Below are 24,348 nucleotides of genomic sequence, written 5' to 3' on the forward strand. Positions count from 1 at the left end.
TGATTTATGTGGTTTGGTCAAATTAGACATACATCTATAAGTTTGGTGGGGGATTCGAGGGCTTCTTCACTATAATGTGTGGTGAACGAGAGAATAATATAATAAGTCCCAATCTTAATGGTTCAAGGGTATGATCTAATCGATCACCTAAAGGGTCCTTTTATAACATAAGGAATTAAACATTAACAAAACTCTAAAGTACTCCCTAAGTATAGCTCTTATAGCCATCGTCCTAAACATACCCGAGATTAGGAAATATTCTATAAAGTGTGTTGCGCTTCAACCGGACAAAAACGTCTACCCTCGACTATGCACAAGCTTGCCATGCAAAGCACATATGTGCCAAGTGGCGGAGCCACTATAGGTCCTGGTGCCCTACCAGATTTTTGTTTTTCTTAAAAAAAAAGTTACTAAAAATGTAAAAATACAAAGTGTACTATGTTACCTAAACTTCCACTAGCCTAGTGGTTGGAAACTTGTAACATAGAGCATTACTTTGCTTTCCCTTAATCCCTTATCCAACATTTATTTTTTTCCCTTTTTTTTTTAATTTTTTTTTTAATTTATTTTCTTAGTGTCCTTATTTTTTTTTATCCTCTCCTTATTCTTTTTATGCTTAATGTCCTTATTTTTTAAAATTTTTTTTTCTTAATATCCTATTGTGGTACACAGATGTGTCTTGATTTTTTTTTTTTTTTTGGCGGTATGTAGATGTGTCTATTTTTTTTTTCTGGTTTATTGTCCTATTAGTACGTAGATGTGTCTTGATTTTTTTAATTTTTTTTTTAAATTAAAGAGCATGATAAAAGTGTTCTAGTAGTAGGTGCCCTACCATTGTTAAAATCCTCGCTCTACCATTGTATGTGCCCCTTTCTAAAGGCTGAGGCAGAAGCACAAATTTTGAAATTTTCGACCAGGCACAATTGCATAGATGTGCCCTTTTTGGCACGGGCGTGTTAGGTCGAGCACTCTTCAACAAGTTCCACCTTCATCAGTTCTTCTTAAAACAGCCATGACTCTTAAGAGAGCTTTCCAGTTTCCACTAGTCATATCAAATCCACATATCTCTCAATCTATAGGAAATCTAATAAAAAAAAATAATATCAAATCCACATGTTATTCCCCTTCATAAAAAATTTAAGATATCTTAGGTAAGGCAATTATGATCTAATGTGATGAGCAAATTTTATGATTGTAGTAGTTTAAATTAAAACACCTAAGTAAATAAATCTACCAAATTTTCACATGAGCGAGTTTACAGAAAGAACATTTATACCCTTAATCTTTCGAAGGTAACAAATGAAAAGTAATTTTGATGAGATGCACTAGGTTAGCACTAATCAATTCCCTTTTTTTTACTTATCCTTAAATTATGCAATGCATGCTGCATTATTCTTATATAAAGTTGTGGTGGTTTTTCCCAGAAAATACACCACAATCTCATCTTATATGTTGAATTACTGATACTAATCATGTTTATTCACGGCTATATTTATGGATTGCTAAGATCTATGAATGGTAACAAGAAATATGTAAAGTAGGTTTTTTCATAGAATATGAAGAAATGGTAGTATCACAATATTTAAACATATATTTCTAAATTGTGATCTAGCGAGTTATGTGGATTAGATATTTACCTTGTATCCCCAAAATGAATAAAATCTTATTTGGATAGATTAAAAACAGCAAACGTTTTTTCCGTAATAGTAGGGGCAGGTCCCACGGAACTTGGAATTGCTGCATGCTTAACCAAAAAATTATACGTCCCTGCATTGTCTTGGAAAAAAAAAAAAAAAAAGATTGTTGTGCTTCTATTTGGAAAGATATGAGCATATATCTGATAGATGCCTTTTATTTAGGAAATGAATTCTGCTCTTTGCCTTATAAGCTCTATGCACCACAAGCTAAGAATATATAAGTATGAATAACTACATATAGATTATATTGATGATTATGTTTTTTATTTCGATAATTGGCCAATATCCAATCTAATGAATTTGTATATCTTTTGAAGAAACCATAGAATGTGGGGCTAGTTGAATCCAGGTACACATTAGTGAAAGAAATTAGTGTTTTAATTTGGCATCGTGAGGTTGCTTAGATAACACATACATACACACTTTGTGCTTTATTATCCCAAGCTACGAAAAATGTTTCACAATAAAACTTAACTTTATAAAAGATGAAAAAAATGTGAAAAAACTAACCGAATATTTAGTTACAACTGAATTACTATATCTAATTTTCATTCCAGAATTACCACATAAAATGACGAAAATATTCATGTCTTTAATATCTCCACTAACATTCACCAACGTGCATTTTATCTGCCTTAAAATCCTAAAACTTAGAGGTATTCATGGGGTAATTTTTGCACATGCCATTTTCAAAGTATATAAATTAAACAAGTGAAAGTATTGTGGTGAAATTAAATATCTAAGGTGGAAACATAATAATCAATAAACTCTATAAAATCAATTTTACCCATATGATTCTTGCTTGAAACTCTTAGGGAAATAAACAAGTTAAAGTTCTTTAGCTATATGAAGATGACATAATCATATGCGCGTATTTTTCACAGAAAGTACGAAAATCTTCTTTTTCAAGAACAATGTAAGGAACAATATTTTTATTTGGTTAAGAATGCAACAATAATGCCAAGTCCTAGAGGAGCTGCTTCTACTATTAGGAATAATATTTCCTATATATATTGGATCTCTTATAATATTACTATTTTGCAAAAGAAGGTATATATTTAAAGGAAAAAAAACAAAGAATTAAGAGTGGATGTTTCTTTAATTTGAAAGAAAATTTGAGACTAAATAGTGTGTTTAGAATGACCCCTCTAGATATGTTTAGCTTATACATAAAGGGTTGAGTTGTAAAATTTTCTATAGCTTAGAACCAACCTTTTTCATGCGATATGACAATTAATATTTGTAAAATGATTACAAGTATTTTTGTGATGATTTTGATATCTTTTTGGAGGAAAACATTGGCATGCGGTAAATAATGGACAATTTGGATTTCTTAGATCACCATCATATAACTTAGAAGGATGTGAAAAAAGTGAGAAAACACAATTAAAAAAAAATCATTTCCTATATTTAATCTGAAGATAAATTAGTAATTTTTTTGATGTATCTGCGGTAATTTTGTCTTTTCTTGACATTTTTATGAAGCCTAAATGAGCTATATACAAAATTTGTCATTAATCAACTCTCTAAATTCTTTAGTTCTCAAATTAAATATATGTTCTTATGAACTTGAGATAATTCACGTTGGGAATACATCATCCGTTTCATAATGTTAGTCTCATTTATGTACATCGATGTAAATTTTTGATCGCAAATATGTTTAATCTTACAATAGAAAAAATAATAAAAATTAGATATTAATAATGCCCTCATCAAGCCAAGATAAATTAAATTAGATTTCATATGACTATTTATTCTTTATGCATAAAGAGAAAGTAGGAAGATGTTATCTCATTTTTAATAGTCAAAAGATTCTAAATGTGAATAAGTCCCTATTCATTTCACCTTACGAAAATAATATTCAATAAAACTAATTTCGGTTCAACAAATATAATTCCAGTTCAATAAAAATAAGTTCGGTTAGTTCAGTAAAAATAAATCCAGTTTAGTAAGTAAAAATAAGTAATGTTAAAAAAAAATGTAATAGAGAATACATAAAAATAATTTCAATTCAGAAAAAACTAATATCAACCCAGTAAAAATAATTTTAGTTTCGTAAGTTTAATTTCATTGAGTAAAAAATAATTTAAATTCTTCAAAAGTAATTTCAATTCTGTAAAAATAATTTTAGTTTATTAAGAATAAGGTGAAGTGAACAGGGCCTAATATTACGAAACTAGGGAGTAGAAAGTATACACATATTTTTTCCCTTTAATTTACATTGAAGAAAATATTAAATGGAAAGGCGCATAGGTGAAAAGGCACTAAATTTTCCTAATAACCTATGTTTCTTTAATTAAATTTCACCCACACTGAAGAAATATTGTAAAATGAAGAACGATGCAAGTGGAACTTAATTATGATTATATGATGTCTAATTATGTAACAAATTAAAAGCTATGTACATGTATTGTATTTTGGCCATTTTCCATAGACTAATTATCATATGGATTATTTGAAAATAAATATCTTTTGTGCATGGTTGACATTATAGATATAGTTGTGAACCAAGTTTACCGAGGACATGTATGTTAAATGGTAAGCATACTAGGTTTCATGAATAATACAAATGGTGGAAGACTGGAAGCTATAGTTGGGGAAATAGGTTTTGGGTGGAAAATCTCTTTTCAAGTTGGAGGGGAAACATTTCTCATGAACTTTAGTGTCATTTTATTTTAAAATAACCATTATAGAGTCATACACAAGTTCATTACCAGCAATATGGATAATTATTTATTATCGCCAACTTATAAGAGCCTGAACTGAGCTGAATTGAATTGAACTGAACTGACTGAACTGAAATTAAACTGAAGATAACAGGCCATAAAAGAGTTATAAATATAGATGATACTGTCCATTTTAGTAATAACTATCAACAAACTTGAAGCTTAAGTGGGTAAATTATGCCCTTGTAGTGTATAAGTGTATTCCTCAACAGTCAAGACCCTTAATTTCATCCTGTTCTTCTTGGTCCACACCAATCTATATTAAGATTATAGAAGGCAAATTAAAAGGGACAATATGCATGCAAATGAATGACTTGAAAATCTGGTGTAGTACAAATTACCAAAATAAAGTTTTCCTTTTTTTTTTATGAGCATGCAAAAATATGCTTTGGCAGGAATGAGATGACTACTCTATGATGTGAAAAGGAGATGGATCAATGCATCACTGCAGGATGGCTGGATGTTTTCATCAACAGCATCCTATACATCTCAAATTTTGGCCAGTGGTCCGTGGAGTGTGGGTTGGATTACTTCTTGTTCTTAGTAGCGGGCAGTGACATTATATGTTCTTCCCGTGATCATAACGTTAGGGATTTATTAGGGTGTATTCTTTTCATCTGTAATTTAACTTTAATTTATTTGTTAATTTAAGTTATTTGAATTTATGACATAGTGAACTTTTTTTCTTTGTAAAATGAGGGAAATAAGAGGCAAGGAGAACATGCCTTAATTTCATTTTCATCACACTTGATGGAAGTTTAAGTTGAATTGCACATTTGTTTTATACTATTACATATATATAGTTTCATGGTTTTGTATTATGTTGGTTGCATGTGTTGCTTGCTTTTAGGAAACAGTTATGAAAGTTGATGTCAAATACTTTGTACAAGCCAACTTTAAATATATGGGCTGACTTTTAATGTAGTTTTAGATATTGAGTTTTGTTGAGCCCATGAGAAACCCACATGTGAGTGAAAGTGCTGTCCCACATTGAAAGAATATAAAAGTGAAGAGAAATATTGGGATGTGTATCCCACATTGAAGAAAAAGAGAAAGTCGTGTCCACTTTATAAGGCTAAGGGGCTACTCCCCTCATTGCCATATGGTTTTGAGGTGGAACCTCCTTGGTCGTATAAAGTGAACAGTTGTGACGGGTGTGGCCTAGGCCCGTTTATCATGAGCCTAGGGAGATCCTAGGATGAACACGAGAGTTCGTGTGAGAGGAGAGGATGAAAAACACGAGAGTTCGTGTAAGAGAATGAGAAAAACCTTAAACACAAGAGATTGTGTGAGAGGAGAAGAAAAATATGACGGGTTCGAATAGAAAGACGTTCTCGTTGTATTGATTGATGGGTTCGAAAAGAATGGCGTTTTCATCAAGTGAGAGAATAAAATAATGTTAACATGAGAATTTGTGTAAGATGAGTGATTAATTGCACGCATTATTTATTATTGCGTCCAATATAGTGAGATTGTAAATCTACACCTCCTTGGTCGTATAAAGTGGACAGTTGTGACGGGTGTGGCCTAGGCCCGTTTATCATGGCTGGGGAATATAGTTCTCTGTATTTTTCCATTGTATTTTCCCATTCATAATATTTGGCCACATTACAATATATATAGACAATACGAATATCTAACCCTAATATTCCCAAATATCTTAACTTCCTAAATCTATTCACAATATCTCATGTATATCTTTTCACAATAATATCTCACATGATATTATTCTCATAATATCATATTACAATATATGTTCCTATCTCAATAAGTTCCATTCCACTAAAAGGTCACAACTGCAACAAAGTATTAATGTTATACAGTGTTGTTTATAATTTAGCCTAGTTTAGTTCAGTTTCATAAATTATGTACAATTTAAAAGAACGGGACGTAATTATTTACTCTCGGTCCAACTTTATGTCATTATTGGACTATAGAGAATTAAAAAAGTTTAACAAATCAAGTAAGTTTAGATAAATCGATATGTAGCATTTGATAATTTGGGTTCTGATTTTATTTACATAGGCTATTGGATATCACTCTTAGCAATTGGGCTTATCACTTGTTTATAAACTTGGGCCTTTGTGTTAGGCTTTCCAATTGACCAATGCTTTACAAACAAGCTTATTGTGTCCAACTGTCCACTAATAATCTTGACATATTTGCTAATATCTTTAAGAATTAATGAGGTCTCATATTTGTATTAAGCTGCTAACTTCCTTTTCCACGCTACTCTTTGAATATTATACAAATTGTAACTGTCAAGTAATAAGCGACACAAGACTAATTGGAGTAAATATTTGAAATTTAAAACTTCTCATGCTAGCTTATTATATTTTTCCATATGATATACTTATCCTATGTCTTAATAATATTGTGATTTACTTGTGTGATACTTTTTTCAAGCAACTTGATGATCTACACATTTTTTACATCGAGTCACATCGTGCTCCACGAATCAACGTTACATGTACTAAGACCATGAGCTTATGGGGTTGTTTGGTAAGTAGCTTTTTGATGGCTTTTTATATAGCTTTTGGCTTTTGGCTTTTGGCTTTTGGAAGTGGTCAAACAGCCAAAATTTGTGTTTGGTTAATTGGCTTTTTGGTTGGCTAAAAAGCCAGCTTTTCCGCCAAAAGCCAAAAGCCAAAAGCCAAAAGCTAGTGAGAGTAGCTTTTTTGGGTTGGCTTTTGGCTTAAATGATAACAATTACAATTTTATCCCTCATGACACCTATTATCATTTTCATCTCAATTACCTTTCTCTCTCCAAAAATCAAAAACCCACTATTATACTACAGAGAGAATTTGGGAGAAGTTGTGGTGAAGGTATCACATTGCTGCTAGCTTGATGGAAACTAGACGAGCCAAGCGAGTCAGAAGACAATAATATTAGATTATTAATATGCATTCTTATGATTTATTTTTTCTAAGTTACTACTCCGTACCTATGTTCTATTATTCATTTTGGATTGTGTTATTGAAATTTTGTAAGCATTATTTTACATGTGATAATAATAATAATAATAATAATAATAATAATAATAACCAACAAAATAAAAAAAAAATTATTATGAAAAAAAAAATAGGAAGTAACAGTGATAGGTGTTATTAGTAGTAGTAAATAATAATCCTATTTACAAAAAAAAAAAAAAAAAAAAAATTATTATTTATAAAAAAAATAGAGGTGATACTACTTGGGTAAAAGTTAAAAAAAAACATTATTATTATTAAAAAATAATAAAACATATCAATGCCCTTAAAGGTAATTTTAGCCCTAAACAACCAACAACCAATAACCAAGTTTACCAAACATATTTTTTAACAGCTAACAGTCAAACAACCAACATAAAAAGCCAATAAATACAGCTGGTCAGACAAGCCAAGAGTAACAGCCAACAGCCAATTGCCAAACAAGGCCTATGTCTCATATATAGAGATGATCTTATTGAATGTCCAAAATTTGTATACAAATGTAACAATAAATTTTAAACCAATAATACAAGTACTAGTGTCCATTATATTCGGACTGAATTGTACAAAGAATGAGAAGACATACTACTCTACATATATTAGAAATACTACTAAGTTAGTTAATTAGCTTGGTTTGTAGTATGGATAAACAGTATACAGGGTTTGTAAAATGGTCAAAACTAATAAAACAAAGGCAGCAACCACGGATATGAAGGACCAAGGTGTGTTGAAATACGTATATTTCAATGTAGCCCAATAAACATGCCAATCATTTTGATGATACATGTTAACATCATCAAACAACTTGGCTAAATAACATTGGTCGATATCGAATGCTACTTCCTTGCCCAAATTGTTGATAAATGTAGCAATTTCAGCCTCAGTTCCAAAATAATTTTCAAGAATGTTCTTGTCACAAAGGTACTCCACGTCCTTAGCCGAGTTAACAAGACAATCTACAAACGTTGCGTATGTAGTGAAGTACGTGGAGTGACCATTGTGACATTGCTCGTATGATACGCAATTTGCTAGCAACGAGCTAAGGAAATCGTCGAAGGTCACCCTTGGCATTTCGATCACACCTCGTTTAAACTTGACTGCTAGGAAGGTCTCGGATTTTCCGGGCCTAAGATGGATCCCGGCTTGTCGGAGCTTTGAAACTGAATGAATTACATGTGAAGGAGCTGTGTTTTCTTTTGAAGGATCTTCTGGGTCTAATTCTGGGGTGATGAAGCTAGAGCGCAAGAGATCTAACAAATGCTTGGGTTTTAGATCCTAGCATTACACAAAATATGTAATCCATTAATTATTTTTCATTCAAAAATCACAATAACTAATCATTCACAAATCCATGATTACTAAAATATAATTAGGAATGTAAAATGAATGATTAATTGATAATGGTTTAGTAAGCAAGATTCTATGAAAATGACAGGAAACCAAAATATCCATCATCAAAGGGCCATTGGTGAATTTAAACCATTCATTCCCTCAAAAAAAAAAAAAAAAAAAAAAAAAAAAAAAAAAAAAAACCCTAGTATTTCTTTATATCATCCCTTGACCAGTTGACCGTTGTGAACAATGAAATATCACAGCCTCATAGTATTTGAGAGTGAGGAGTAGCTCAAGTGGTTAGAGCTCCCCTCCTAATTTTAGATATTAAGATCAATTCTCATCACCTGTTCTTACGACTCTCTTAGAGCATACACAACAATGAGGAAAAAATATTTTCCTCATTCTCTCTCTACCCACTTTCTCTCTCCTTTATTTCATGAGGAAAATTGGTGAGGAAATTTTACCCCATCAATGATCAAAAAAAATTTCCTCACCTTTCTCTCTCCTACTTATTCCAATACTCCACTTACATTTCTCTCTCTTACACATTACCATATATTTGTTGATTTTTGTATAATTAAGTGTAAATATTACGATTTAGGTTTAGTAATCAAATTATTTTAATGAATTTAAAATATAAATTTCTAATTTAACGTGCATAAAAATAAAACCTGAAAAAAAAATTCCGTAGTAATAAAACCGAATTTTTTTGGATAATAATAATAGAACGAAAAATAACGTACAATCGTTAACTATTCTACATACTAAAATAATATATTGTCGTACAATTATTATAAACTATTCTACAAACTTTAATATTTAATAACCTTACATTATTAAAATTACGCTTACTGAATTCGAACATTGTACGATATTTGATTTTTTTACTCATTAGTAGAACCATATTTTTGCCAAATGTGTTCCACTAAATCCGCCTTTAAAAAACATGAGTGTCTCTATCACGTAAGGTCATTCTTCTCTGAACATACGTGTCAAAATCAACGTTAGGCGGTCGGCCAACATTGAATTCAAAAGGCTCGTTGTTGTTCACCGTGACACTTGTTGTTGCACTGTTGTGTTGTGGCCGATCTTGTTCGTAGTACTTTCTCAAAACTTCGGCCCGAGTATAGTTGTGTCGTTCATCTTCGACAATCATGTTGTGCATAATGATACAAGCTTTCATAATATCGCACAAAATGTCTTCGTTAAAGGCAAGTGCCGGTTGTCGTAGTATGGCGAACCTGGCCTGTAGTACCCCAAACGCTCGTTCAACGTCCTTTCGAGCAGCGGCTTGTTTATCAGCAAATAATTTATCCTTCTGAAGTTGAGGTAGAGTTATACCTTGAATGAAAGTAGGCCATTTAGGGTAAATGCCGTCTGCTAAATAATAGCCCAAGTTGTATTCATGGCCGTTCACAGAAAAATTAATTGGAGGTGCCCGGCCATGCAAAACATCATCAAACACCGGAGACCGATAGAGGACATTAAGATCATTACAAGCTCCAGGGATTCCAAAGAAGGCATGCCAAATCCATAAATCTTGATCTGCCACGGCTTCCAGAATAAGGGTAGCATTTTTACTTCGGCCTGCGTATTCCGCTTTCCATGCCATAGGACAATTCTTCCACTCCCAATGCATGCAATCAATGCTACCTATCATACCGGGAAAGCCACGCATTTCATTTTGATACAAGACTCTCCTTAAATCTTCGTCCGTGGGACTTCTAAGGTAATCAGCTTCAAAATGGGTGATAACCCCTTGGCAAAAGTGTTGCAATGCATTCCGAGCGGTAGTGTTACCAATGCGTAAGTATTCATCCACGGCATCCGGGGCGGTCCCATATGCCAACATCCTAATTGCTGCGGTGCATTTCTGTAACGGAGATAACCCAAGTCTGCCAGCTGCATTCCTACGTTGTTGGAAGAATTGATCTCCTTCAACGACCTTGTTCATAATCCTACAAAACAAAGGTCGTTGCATTCGAAATCTACGGCGAAACTGTTTTTCGTTGTATACTGAGTTACTTGCAAAATAATCATGTAACAACTGTACATGCCCCTTTTCCCTATCTCTCTTATCTGTATCGCCTCTAGGCTCTGGAACACGATCAATTTCGGTTATGGGTTAGGGTTGTGTTTGGTTAGGCAACATAGTTGGTAGCTGAGTAGTGAAAAAGTCATCAACTAATTGATCAAATTCCGCATATTGATCAGAATCAGATGAGCTTGATGATGAGCTAATGGAAAACATTTTGTATGTGGGATAAGAAAGAATTTTTGGAGGGTTTATTATATTTTGGTGTGTTTGTGGGTGATTGTTTCAGTGGTATTTATAAACCATGGACTCAATGTGTGGTCATAAACTAGAGCGACAATTCAATTACTGACACGAGTGACAATTCAATGACACAAAGTTCACATGACTACTATCAATCCAAAAAGACACGAGTGACAATTCAATGAGACTTGTCTACTTTTCAATGACTACTGAAAATACATTAAAAGGAGATTGACATAAATGAGACAAGTGACTTTTCAATGCAACCCAAAACAAACAACTTATTACGACTAGTCATTGCTTAAAACAAATAAACTTCAGTACATACTTAGCTCATTACAAATATATAATCACAATACTTAAAAACCTACACGAGTCTTCGCCCGTAAACTAGTTCAATTAACTCTTCCTTGTGCGCCTCTTCAGCAGCAGTGAGTGGTGTTGTCTTACTCAAATACAATTGCAGCATATCAAAATTCATCTTCTTCTCTGCTAATTCAACTTGTTTTTGCTTCCTCTTTTCCTTTTCCCTATCAAGTTCCAACCTTTGTTGTCGTAGATTTGCTTCTCGTTCTCTAACCTCAGTACACGCCCTCATCTGTTCACCGATACTCAGAAATGCACTCTCGGAAGCCACTGCTTTGCCCTTACGCTGAGATTTCGTTTTTTTAACACCATCAGGTCGTCGTAGACCTCCCGACGAAAATCCATCAGTTCGAACGTCACTCTCACCCTCAGCCCTAGACCTCTTCCCACTTCCACTACTATTTTCTTCGTCATCAGCACCACAAGCCTTTCTTTCCTCTTTCGACAGACCCCATCTAAGCTTTGTCCTCCACTTCGAGTCTTGATTAACCATTTCCACTGCGTGGGGAAAAGCAAAATTATGTTGTGGATTAGTGGAGATATAAAACAACTTTGATGCATTTTTAATTCGATCAGCTTCGTTGTAACCACTTCCACTTTCTGGAAGTTTACCCGCTTCCTCATAGCAACTAGTCCACTGGAGCAAATCAGCTGCCATTCTTCGCCAATGTGTCTCTAAACTCTTCAAAGGTCTTGGCGGTAGTATATGCGGCTTCTCTGCTTGAGCTGCATTATAAGCGTCACATACTTTTCGCCAAAGGTGAGATGCTTTTTGATTCGTACCAACAAGCGCGTCTCCACTTATTTTCAGGTATAACCCAATTAGAGCTTCATCTTCAGCAACTGATCAAATGCGACTTGCTTAAGCTAGTGGGTGGTTGGTCGGTATTCTAGGAGGTGGTGGAGGGTATTGAGGTGTCTCCGGAACAACTTCTTCTTGGCTCTCATCATACTCAGAGTTGCTCCCTACAGTAACGGGAGGAGTTTGTTGTTCATAGTAACTGTTTTGATTAGGAATTTGAGAAGGTGTTTGTTGGTGATCAGAATTTTGCAAAGACGGGTTGCCTAATCTTCCTAGGAATAGTTGAAAATTGGGATTAGTGATGAAATCTTCTCCTAAATCAGAAAAATGTTGAGAAAGATGATAGTAATTAGGGTTGTTGGGATCCATTAGATTGTATGTTAAAATAACAACAATAATTGTTACTTTATTTAAAAAAAAAAAAACCTCCGGAATTACAATAAAAAATTAAATAAACGATAACGTATTAATTAAATATTAGACTAATTAAAAAAAAAAACAAATTACTTAGGAACACAAAAAAATAACCCTTTATTAACTTAACAATAGAAATTAAAATTTTGTTTTTAAATAAACAACAATAATAATTACTTGACAACAAAACTGCTCCGAAATTATAATTAAAACAAAGAAACAAAATTATAAATATTAGAGGGGGATTTTATTATTTTTTTTTAATTATAGCCTTTCTCAAATTTATATAAGAAAATAATATTTAGATGTAAGTAGATTTGGGAGAAAATTAGCAAAAGAAAAAATTTGTGCTTTTTAAAAGTTTGTCAAAATATGTCAAAATGGATGTCTATTTGTAGGGAAAAAAATTTTAAGACCGTTTGTGAAATTTTTTTTTTAATTATATTTAAACGAAAATAGCCGTTTAGATATGTGACCGTTTTAAAACGGTAGGAATTTTCTGATTGGGTGGGAAACGCTGACAGGACGCGTGTCAGCGTTTCATTGGCGCTGCTGACGCGCCCTGTCAGCAGCTGCATTTATATTTTTTTTTTCCTGAGCAACCATCAAAACGACGCGTTTTGATGGAAGCTTGTTCTTTCAGCTTCCCAAAACGCGTCGTTTTGGAGGTGGGCTCAGCAAAAAAAAAAAGTTGCGATTAGTAATTTTTGTGGGGCCCACTACACACTATTCATCATCAGATTTCCTCATCCTATGAGCATTTTTGGACTTCCTCATGAGCAAATTTTTTTTTCCTCATTGTTGTAGTACCAAATTCATCATTTTTGCTCAATATTTTTGCTCATGAGGAAAATTTTCCTCATTGATGGCAATGCTTTTAACTCAAAAAAATCAAAAACAGCCTCACAATATATCATTGTACATATAAACTCCCTATGCCTTTTAAGCCCTAAACCAAATTATTATTTGAATTTGTACTTTAACCAAGTAATAAAAAAATCTCTCTATTTACTTGTTACCTTGTTAGTGGATATATGTATTCGTGTTTGTTAATTTTCGTTAATATTTCTCGCATTTGTCATAATAAAAGAAGATATATGTGACGCCAAAAGCCCGCTTAAGTGTCCAACAAACTCTTCCCACTTAAGGATATTTTAAATTTCTATCTTGGCCCGGCGGCTCCTTGCATGTGTCAAGTCATATTATTGACATTTACTGTTTAAGCTGGAATTGAATACTCGTACCATCGTACATTATAGACTTATACGGTTATACCTTATACCCCCCTCTCCCATTAAAAACTAAGGTTTGGAACAAGAGTAATATCAATGAAAGTAATTTCATTACTTTTACAGTAATAATTCATCTTATACAGAGAGTGAGGAATAACTCAAGTGGTTAAGAGTTTTCCTCCCGATTTTAGGAGTTTTTAGGATCGATTCTCACCCCTGCCCTTGTGGTTCTCTAAATACAATAATTTATCTTATATAAGTATGCAGGAGTAATTTCATTGTTTACTCTACTTATTGTTCTAATTTTTAAAAGTTAGATGTTTAAAATACAATTAATTTGATTTGCACATGTGGTCTCAAAATCACTACTTGTAATTAGGAGTTTAAAATTAAATTAAAACTTGATTTGCATTTTTATATATTTAATTTATTCCATTTGGTTGATAAGATGTAACATGCTTACAAGCTGTGCATGCCTCAATAATTTCATCTTTTCATTGGATTTTTTTTTTTTTTTTTTTTTTTTTTTTTTTTTTTTAAATAAAGGTTTCTCTCAATTTTCCATGTATATGGACCCATACTCAAAGCACTATCACTTTTGTTTATTAATTATGGTTAGTACGTACCACAAAGTTTATCTTGCTGGCATAAATTAATTAGCTAAAAATACTGTTTTTATGTCACACTTGGATTCTAGAAATCATTAGAAACCATTTATTTCTCTAAGAGACTAAGATTCATTAAAAAAGATTCATTAATTTATTTTTGGTCTCTCCTACACCCCTTTTAATTAAAACCATTTTGTTAATGAGCGTCCCGGGGCGTTAGATAAGGATAAATTATATTGGTTGAAATGATATTATGTTAGGGATTCATGACAAAATCACGCGTCGTTCGGTGGTGTAATTAATGTTAATTTTACTCTAATATTTGCACTTTAATTCTCTTATCTAACGCCCCGGGGGCGCTCATTAACTTTGCCTAATTAAAATTAAGAGTTTGATATATACAAGTATACAACCACAAGAGCTAAGTTCTAACTATTACATGACGATCGATATATTCCAATACAACCCGAAACCACTCGATCATTATTTGTTGATGTTTATGATTTTAACTTTTGAAATCTTAGTTTTTTTTTATCTTTTTTTTTTTGGTTAACATTTATATTTTACTTTAAGAATCTTTGAACTAAGAGTGACATTAGTCTGTGTGTTATTTTACATCAAACTTAGAATGTACTAATGCTAAATGAACAAGATAAATCTGTACGAGTATGCGTTATTTTAACATAAACTAGAATGTACTTATACTAAATAAATGACATTAGTCTGTGTGTTATTTTACCTCGAACTTAGAATGTACATATGCTAAATGCACGAATTATATTAACAATATCTAGAAAATTAACAAGAAAAACTAACCTTGTACTTCCAAATAATTTCGTCCGGCCGTTGAATAGTAAAATTGAAGAAGCTCAAAGAAAGCGTAGCAAGAGTAAATTCACCACAACTCTCTTTATCACCACTAGTTAAATCATACAAACATTGCAAAACAAAGAATGGAATTTGATTTTCCAACCTATGTAAATCCCTCAAAAGTGCCGGAAATATCCAAGACATAGAAGCAATAGGATCATCATCTTCAAACAACACCAATTTTGCAACCTTCCTAAACAACTCAATAATAAAACAACCATCAACAACTAACATCTCAAGGAAGTGTTGTTCCTCTAGTGGTATATCTTCCGAGTAACATTCGCGTGCGGACGCCCCGAGTGGGGCGACCGCATTGAAGAGGTCCGGGAGGGTGAGGTGGGTGACTCGACCGAGGAGTTGACCGAGGTAATGGTACTTGTGTTCCTCCATCATTTGTAAATGAGGTTGGTTATGATGGAATGGACCTATTGAGATGATTTGTGGTTGGTAGAGCTTTCCATTTACGTCGTTGAAGCTCTTAGGGACTTTGAAGATTGAACATGTGGCTCGACCGGCCGCCTTGCTTAGGATTTTTGGTGGTGTGTTGATTTTTTGATTGATCAAGGCTAAGCGGAAGTTGTCGATTGTGACCATGTTGATGGCATGGTGGACTTGGCCGTCGTCGCGGTGGCGGGTTTGAGTTTGGTTTGGGGATGGTGAGCTGCTTGCCATGGAGTATTATTGTGAAGTAAGGTTCTTGGAAAATACTTAAATTGGTGGCTTGACTTAAGAAGATGAAGAGGGTGCTCTGTTTTGGTTATCTATACTTGGGAATAATCTGTTTTTTTTTTTTATACAATTATTGAACAACAGCTCATTTTCTTTCCAATTATGTCAATTTTGTAATTATTTGATGATTGTTCTGTTTTTAAGTCCAACTACGACTTTCTTTTCTTTTTACATTTGGAGAAGGAAAAATATGAATTTTTTTTTTTTTTTTTTTTTTTTTTTTTAAACAGGAAAAATATGAAAGTTTAAGAAGCGTTTTTCAATATAAAACTTTTTTTATCTAAAGAAAATTTTTTTAGATAAATTACTATCTAAAAATGGATCAATCTTGAAATGTCATAATGCGGTAATTGTCTAAAACTGCAACATAGTTAGACGCCTAGTTTTCTTTTCCATACAAATGTACTACCGTCTACTGACAATTGATTTTGGTAAATTAGATAGGAGTAATGAGTCTAAACCTATAAAAATACTAAAGGTTTAACATCTACTTTTTATTTAAAAAAAAATAAAAAAATAAAAATAAAAATAAAAAATAACCTACCTTAGCTAAGTGTTTGTTGAAATTTTGAAATATTTTATATCACACAAATATATATATATATATATATATATATATATATATATATATATATATATATATATATATATATATATATATATATATATATATATATATATATATAAGAAGTTAATTTAATTTGGAAAAACAATAATATTTATTACAATAATTTATGATAGAATTGATGATGTTAATTTTTTTTTTCTTATTATTTTTTGACAACACCTAAATAAATTTATGTAATTAAAACAAGAACTAAGACTTACCACGACCAACTTTGAAATTAAAACAATTTGAACATTGAAAATCTGACTTTTAACACTTATTTAAGCCTTTAAAACTTTTGATATTGAAAACAACATTAAACTTAAAATGGCCGGACATGTTGCATATTAGGACCTTCTTACCATACAAAGAGTAGAAGCATAATACACACCATAAAGTTGTTTATCATCAATGTACTTATTAAAACTTTAATATAATAGCACTGATACACTTGATTCCATAATCTATACATATATTAAAAGACGTTCCTAATAAGTATGTATACATGCCACGTGAAATTGATCGAATAAGAACTTGTTATCATCTATCTAAGCTACTCCCTCCGTTTTAAAATAGCTGCTCCTTTTCTCCATGCATGGAGTTCTAGGAGAAAGTAATAAAATAAGGAGGTAGTAGGGTAGGGTGAAAATAAAAAAATTGTGAAAAACAAAAGTAGTTGAGAGAATTGGAAGAGAGAGAATATAAAATTTATTATATATGATTTAAGTTGTGTCCACTAGGTGAGAGAAATGAATTAAGGGTAAGTCTTGTATGTGGCTAGCCACACGATGTAGCCACATTGATTTATAAGGGTAATCTTTATTTATATGTAAGAGTGATCTCATTTTTTTCATAAGAGTAACCCCATGTAGTTCATAAAAAGTAACGCAAATTCATTATACGAGTGAATTAAGTAACTTCATTTGTTCATTCGAGTAACCCCTATTCTTTGGTTTTAAAAATGAAAGAATAATTCCACCTTTTTTTTATTTGTTTTTTATTTTTTTATTTTTAATTTTAAGAAAGTAACCCCTTAATCCCATTAAAGTAACTTACATACGTGAAGGTAATCTCATTTTCTCATCACCATAACCCCCTATTACCTAATTAATTACCTTATATGTGATTATGTGAAGTGACCACACCATGTGGCTAGCCAAATATAAGACTTTGTAATGAATTAAATATTGTGAAAACTTTTCAAATAAAAAAATAGAGCAAGTATTTAAAAAGGGCCGACAAAGGAAAATAAAGCAAGTATTTAAAAACGGAGAGTACTTACCTGTTCTCTTCAGCTTAATATCAGTTCAGTTAAGTTGAGTTCAATTCCTAATTTCCTTCTCTCATAAATAATTCAGTTTAGTTAAGTCCAGCTCCAATCAGTTGAGTTGCGTAAATCAACATGCCCTTAATAGTTGTGATTTCAATTCTTATTCCATTGATATATAATCAGCTTGATTTGAAATCAACATGCCCTTAATAATAGCTGTGATTTCAATTCTTATTCCATTGCAAAAGGTTTTGTGTGAGACCGGACTCACGTGAGATTAGGCTCAATAACAAAAGGCCAACAAAAAGGCGCGGGTTAACTAAACCCGATCTAGAGGCCCGCGACACCAACTCTGCCTTAGTACTGCTTCTTCCTCCATTTTCTTGGATTTTTTTTGTTGTTGTTGATACTCCGAAGAAGAAGGTGGAGCTTTGAAGATCGGCTTCTGAGTGTAGATCGAGAAACTACCGATTCAATTCTTTGATACTTCGACCTTTTTTCTCCTACAACAACTAAAAATGAAGTTATAGGAGAGAGAAAATCGGATAAAAAATCTGGTTTTTCATTTGATTTATGAAATATTTACTTCATTATGTTTTCACCATTTGAATTTATCCATTCCAGAATACTTGTTTTGTAAATAAACGTTAATTGTTACTGTAGGGAATATTTCAAGCGTTAATCCTCTAGCTTGAACCCCACTGTGATCATACACTAAAGTACGGTGGCGTCCAAAGGGAAAGAAGATAGAGCAAAAGAATCTCCAACAAGTTTTAGGAACTTGTAAACCGTTCACGGGGTGAAGATTACACCCCTTAACGATCCAAGAGATCGTCAACTCCAATAGGTCTTGAACCATGACTGGTAGTTCGGGAATGAAGGTACAAATCCAACCTAAAAGAGATTGAACCTGCCCTAATAACAAGCCTTTACTTTATTCTTATCGTATTCATGTGCGCTTTATGACTAACATACAATCAATAGGATTAACCCTAAACCTGTTTATCTATATTGGTTGAATTTAATGCACAAAAAAAATTATTATTGGCGATCACTTGAATTATAATCATATTAACCCTAACAAGATTATTAATTATCTCATTAAGCGTGATATATTACAAGTACCAATTCCCTTTAAACATACATAAAAGGCGTGATCAAGCAATATAAAATATAAATAATCAAGCAACATAATAATCATGAAAATAATTATAAAAATCATAACAATTATAAAAATAATTATAATAATAATTATAATCAATAATCATGTTAAAGCATAATAATAACAACAAGATCCTAGGCATGATACTAACAAGATTAATAACAAACCCTAGCATGTCACTAAACAATAAAAATCAAATATTTAACCCTAACATGATACTAACAATCATAAATATTAGGAAGAAAATAAAAGGCATCATACTTTTAATCATACTTGATATTAAAGTTACCCTAGACATGATACTAGGAATTATAATAACAACCTAAGCATGATTTCTACATAATAACATCAATAAAGATCATTAAAGTACTTACTTGGATGCCTCGTACCTCTTTCTAATAACAAAATACAAGCGTTAGTAACTTCAAGGAAAATAATAAACAAAAATTAAATTAAATAATTGAAATAGAGATTTGGGACCAAACCCTCATAAATTAAAACCTTTCACGTCTAGGGCGAAGGCAACTTCAAACTTGGCTAGGTGTGTCTAGTGCTAATGTATGAAGAATTGTGTTTGTAAAAAGCTAGGCTAGAAAGCAAGAGAGAATCAAGAAATTCTTGATGAGAGTTGATGAGAAGAATTAGAGAGAATAAGAATTGATGAGAATTGATGATTGAAAACAGAATTTTAAGAGGCTATTTATAGGGAAAATCAGCCAAAAAGATAGACAAATGAATCAGAGTTTCGACGAGAATAAAACTCGATCGCAGCGTCAAACACGCACGTGGCGCCAAACACTGGACTCTAGCGCCAGACGCCAGTATTGGCGCCAAACGCTACACTTCGGCGCCAGGCGCTGGAAAACAGTTTTTACGGATTTTGTTTTTATCATATCTTTTGATCCAAAAGTCCAAATAAGTCATATAATATTTCGTTGGAAAGCTCTTGAAGTCTACTTTCCAACCCAATTAAAATGAAATTAAAATATTTTTTATATAAAAAGATATGGCCAAAATAATGGAAGGGTGTCAGTTTTGGATAGAGTTTCATATCTCATTCATATTTTTTTTCGTTATAACTTGGTTTTAATATTATAATATATCATTGGAAAAATAATTTCAAGATATATCCAACCATATAAAATTTGGATAAAGATTATGAGGTACGAAAATAAAATCTGAATATATTCCACTTCGTACAAAACAAGGATTGTAAAAAGGAGTAGTTTTATTCAATTTCAAACTCTTTAAAACATAATTATTAATCGTAATTCCATTAGGATTTAAGAGAACATTCTAGAGTATTCTAGAAGACTATAATCAATCCTAATAGTTTTAGGAATGATAATTAATAATAGGCCCTCCTCTAGATCATTGGGCCGCATATAAAAACCAAACCGGGCCCAATTTAGTATTTTGGCCATAACTTCCTCATTATTAATCGGAATTGGGCTTATAATATATCGTTGGAAAGGTCTTTTCGAACCCCATACAACTACACCATTATTGGATCCTTATCATGGACCAAACTAAACTAGAATGCACGTTTTTCAAAAATAAGGTTTGGTTTTGGGGAGACGCATTTGGGTGCCTACAGTTACCTAATATAGTTATGAAGAAATTGCATGCCTCGTAAATTTTTAGCTTTCTTGTTATTTCAGAAGATAATGTCGGTGGGTACTCACATAATCATCAACTTCTCTCCCTTTTTGCTAAACCTAAAAACATGATGAATGAAGTTGTAAATATCCTTCACATGTGTTAATATTCAAATTCATGACACTAATATTTTTATACATGACACTAATATTTTAATATCGAACAATAATATTCTAATACATGACACTAATATTCTTATATCTGACAATAATATTCATATACATGACACTAATATTTTAATATATGACAATAATATTCTAATACATGACATTAATATTCTTATACCTGACAATAATATTCTTATACATGACACTAATATTCTTATACCTAACAATAATATTTTAATATCTGACAATAATATTCTAATACATGACAATAATATACTTATACCTGGCAATAATATTCTTATACATGCCACTAATATTTTAATATCTGACAATAATATTCTAATACATGACACTAATATAATTATACCTGGCAATAATATTCGTATACATGACACTAATATTTTAGTATCTGACAATAATATTCTAATACATGACACTAATATACTTATAACTGACAATAATATTCTTATACATGACACTAATATTTTAATATCTAACAATAATAATCTAATACATGACACTAATATTCCTAACACCTAACCATACTAATCTATTACCAAACAAAAGATTCCTAACACCTGACCATACTAATCTTTTACCAAACAAAATAAACCTAATACCTGACTAAAATAACCAAATATCTTACATTAATTACTTAATATCTGACATTTAAAATATGTCTAACAATAATATTCTAATATCTGACAATGATATTGTAATATATGACAATAATATTCTAATATCAAACCTTACAAGTTTACTATCATGCAAACATTAAAAGTTTAAAGTCTGACATCAAAAGTTTTATACTACGTATTTGACATTATAAGTTTTATATCAAACATTAAAAGGTTAATATTTGACATTAAAAACTTTATATCTGATATTTAAATTTTAATATTAATAGCTTTAAGGAGAGAATTCTCCTTCTTATTACTGTAGCAAACAAGAAATTCATAACAATAAGAACAAGCAATGATATCAGATCATCAGCAATAGGAACACGGCGGCTCGACATGTCGAGCAGTATTAATATAATCTTCCCCAAATTAAATACATAACCTTGGCCATCGGATTATCCTGATAAGGAAAAATCGACCTCCCATGAATCGCCTTACCTCGAGTATAAACAAAAAGCAACAATTTCTTAAACGTCTAAGGAGGAGTCAGCCATTGAAGAGCTGAAGAGTTAGGCAAAGTTTGAAAAAAAACCAGAAACTTCGATTGATCAAATAGAGTAATAATGAGAAGAGCACCTTTTATGGAGTCAATTTCGGAAATTTTGGGGCTTTCGTACCAGGGTTGATGATGGAGGTGATGGGAAGAATGTAAATATCGAGGGAGAGGTCGCCAGAGAAAGGGGGGAGAGAGAGAGGAGAGCAGAGGAGTGGATAACTGAGGAGAGAGAAAGGGAAAGAAGGAGAACTAGAGAATGAAGATGGTGGACTCACCGTGACTCCGTTCTACCTAAAAGTTCACTATCCCCTTTGATATATAATCAGCTTGATTTGAATGAGTGTCAATCTATACAAATATGCTTTGATATGATTTTATAATGATTGATATATATATTTCCACCATAGGTAGCAATTGGTTGTTTGCAAGAAAATGTTAACTTTTGATTAATTCAACAAATTATGCCTATTTTATTTCATGTTTCATAAAGTATCATGTTTTATGATCAATAGCCAATAATTACTAAACAACTAATAATTGTAACTAAAACTGATATAAAGTAAAAGAATTTAAGAGAAATGTCTAATTGATGTAATATTTGTTACATTTTTTTTTTTTCAAAATCATTTTGGTGTTTAGATATTTGATCATTTTTTACAAGTGTGTTATTAAGGTTGCTTTTTAGCTAACACAGTACATTGATATTCTTTTTATTCCTATATTTAAAAGAAAATATTTTTTTTAACTTTTTTTTTATTATATCTTTTTTAATATCTGAGATGTGGAATTACATTATGAAATTTAAAGATTTCAAAGCAATAAATTATTGTCTAATAAATTTAAAGATTTCAAGCCAAGAAATTATTGTCTAATGAACATGCTTTCGTTCTTTTACAAAGAATCTTGTATTTTTGTATTTGACCATTAATTTACGCCTCAATATAGTAAATTTTTATAATAAGCTATTTTAGTAAAAATTTCTTGATTGATTAGTTTATAAATCCTTATATTTTAGGTTGTGTGAAAGGATTTACTGTATTGTGCAGTTACTTTTTATTTTTTATTTTTATTGATAGTTTGGAACTTCAATGGTATTTATCTATTTAAAAAGAGTTTGATAATATAAGTAAAAGCAATAAGGAAATATAATATAATATAATATAATATATACTATACATTATTTGAGTTTTTCTTTTTATGATTTTAGATGAATTGGATGAATATGTGAGGAATTAGAAGAAATTAGATGAATATAAGATAAACGTTATTAAATATATAAACCTGCACATGCTACTCGATGTGAACATTTGTCTTTTTAAGGAGATTTAGGACATGTGTTCCAATTAACTTTATTTTGATAACATATCTTTTGTTCTAAAATCTTCTACTCACTTTATGTTTTCATTCGTTTTTCTAAATCTTACTCACTTTTCCTTTAATCCTATTAGACAAACTTTTATTCATTTTAAAAAAAATTATATATACAACTCCACTTTGTGGCCATTGTGGGAATGCAATTATATTTGATAAGACATACTCTCTATCTCTCTCCACTTTATAGCAAAAAATTATTTGCTTGTACAATTCCCTTTTTAAATTTTCTTGATTTGTGTATCTAGAGTAAGAGTTAAGAAACCAGAGATAGTGTATATTTCCTTTGTTCTTTATAATAAGTTAGTTGATGCATTTTGTTGAAGTTATCAATTTAATCAAAACGTTTAAATTAATGGTTGAAGCGCTGGATCGATTTATGTACTCTATCTAACCCCCTCATATGAGAGCCTGTTGGGCCTCAACTGTGGATGCAACATGGGCTCCACCATATAGCATTAATATTCTTCCACTTTGAAAGTAATACACATGAGAATGAGGCATGAATGTGGTTGTCGAGGCACGTTGGCCTCGTAATTTACTACTTAAGTTGCATTGTCCCTTACGTCGAGCTACTATTGTTTATTGTGATAATGTTAGTGCTATTTATCTCACACACAACTCAACTAAACATTAGCGTACTAAACATATGGAGATGATAATTTGATTTTCCAGGGAAAAGTTTGGGTTGGGATAGGTTCGAGTGTTACATGTTCCTAGGTATTCATGTAGACGTCATTTGAAGCGTGCCTACTTGAACACGTGTGAATATGCTAAGAGATCATAAGAAGTTGGATTTAACATTGTAATGATTAGGGATAAGATAAGGGATAAAGTAAAGCGCCACCAACAAGATTTTAAAGAACTTATTTGTAAACCGTTCATGGATTCTACGAAAGGGACAAAGGTAGCCAAGAATTATAATCCATGACGGTTACATACGCCATTTATAGTCCATGAAATGACT

The 24,348-nt window shown here is 31.7% G+C and overlaps 1 protein-coding gene across 1 annotated transcript; it reads right to left on the reverse strand.

The window, feature by feature from the left end:
* Positions 1-7,885: 7,885 nt before the first annotated feature.
* LOC145611270 (UPF0481 protein At3g47200-like) lies at positions 7,886-15,972 on the reverse strand. Its single transcript, XM_081666586.1, has 2 exons — positions 15,247-15,972; positions 7,886-8,670 (listed from the first exon to the last, which is right to left on the reverse strand). The coding sequence occupies exons 1-2, from the start codon at positions 15,970-15,972 to the stop codon at positions 8,020-8,022; spliced, it is 1,377 nt and encodes a 458-aa protein (XP_081522712.1). The 3' UTR covers positions 7,886-8,019.
* Positions 15,973-24,348: the final 8,376 nt, after the last annotated feature.

Source organism: Chenopodium album, chromosome 3 (genome assembly GCF_948465745.1).
Source record: "Chenopodium album chromosome 3, dcCheAlbu1.1, whole genome shotgun sequence".
Taxonomy (NCBI): Eukaryota; Viridiplantae; Streptophyta; class Magnoliopsida; order Caryophyllales; family Amaranthaceae; genus Chenopodium; species Chenopodium album.

Excerpts from the sequence above, each read along its gene's own strand:
- LOC145611270 (XM_081666586.1), bottom strand. The coding sequence starts at position 15,972 with ATGGCAAGCAGCTCACCATCCCCAAACCAAACTCAAACCCGCCACCGC. Across the intron at positions 8,671-15,246 it reads AAATTATTTGGAAGTACAAG|GATCTAAAACCCAAGCATTT; the intron begins GTTAGTTTTTCT and ends GTGTAATGCTAG.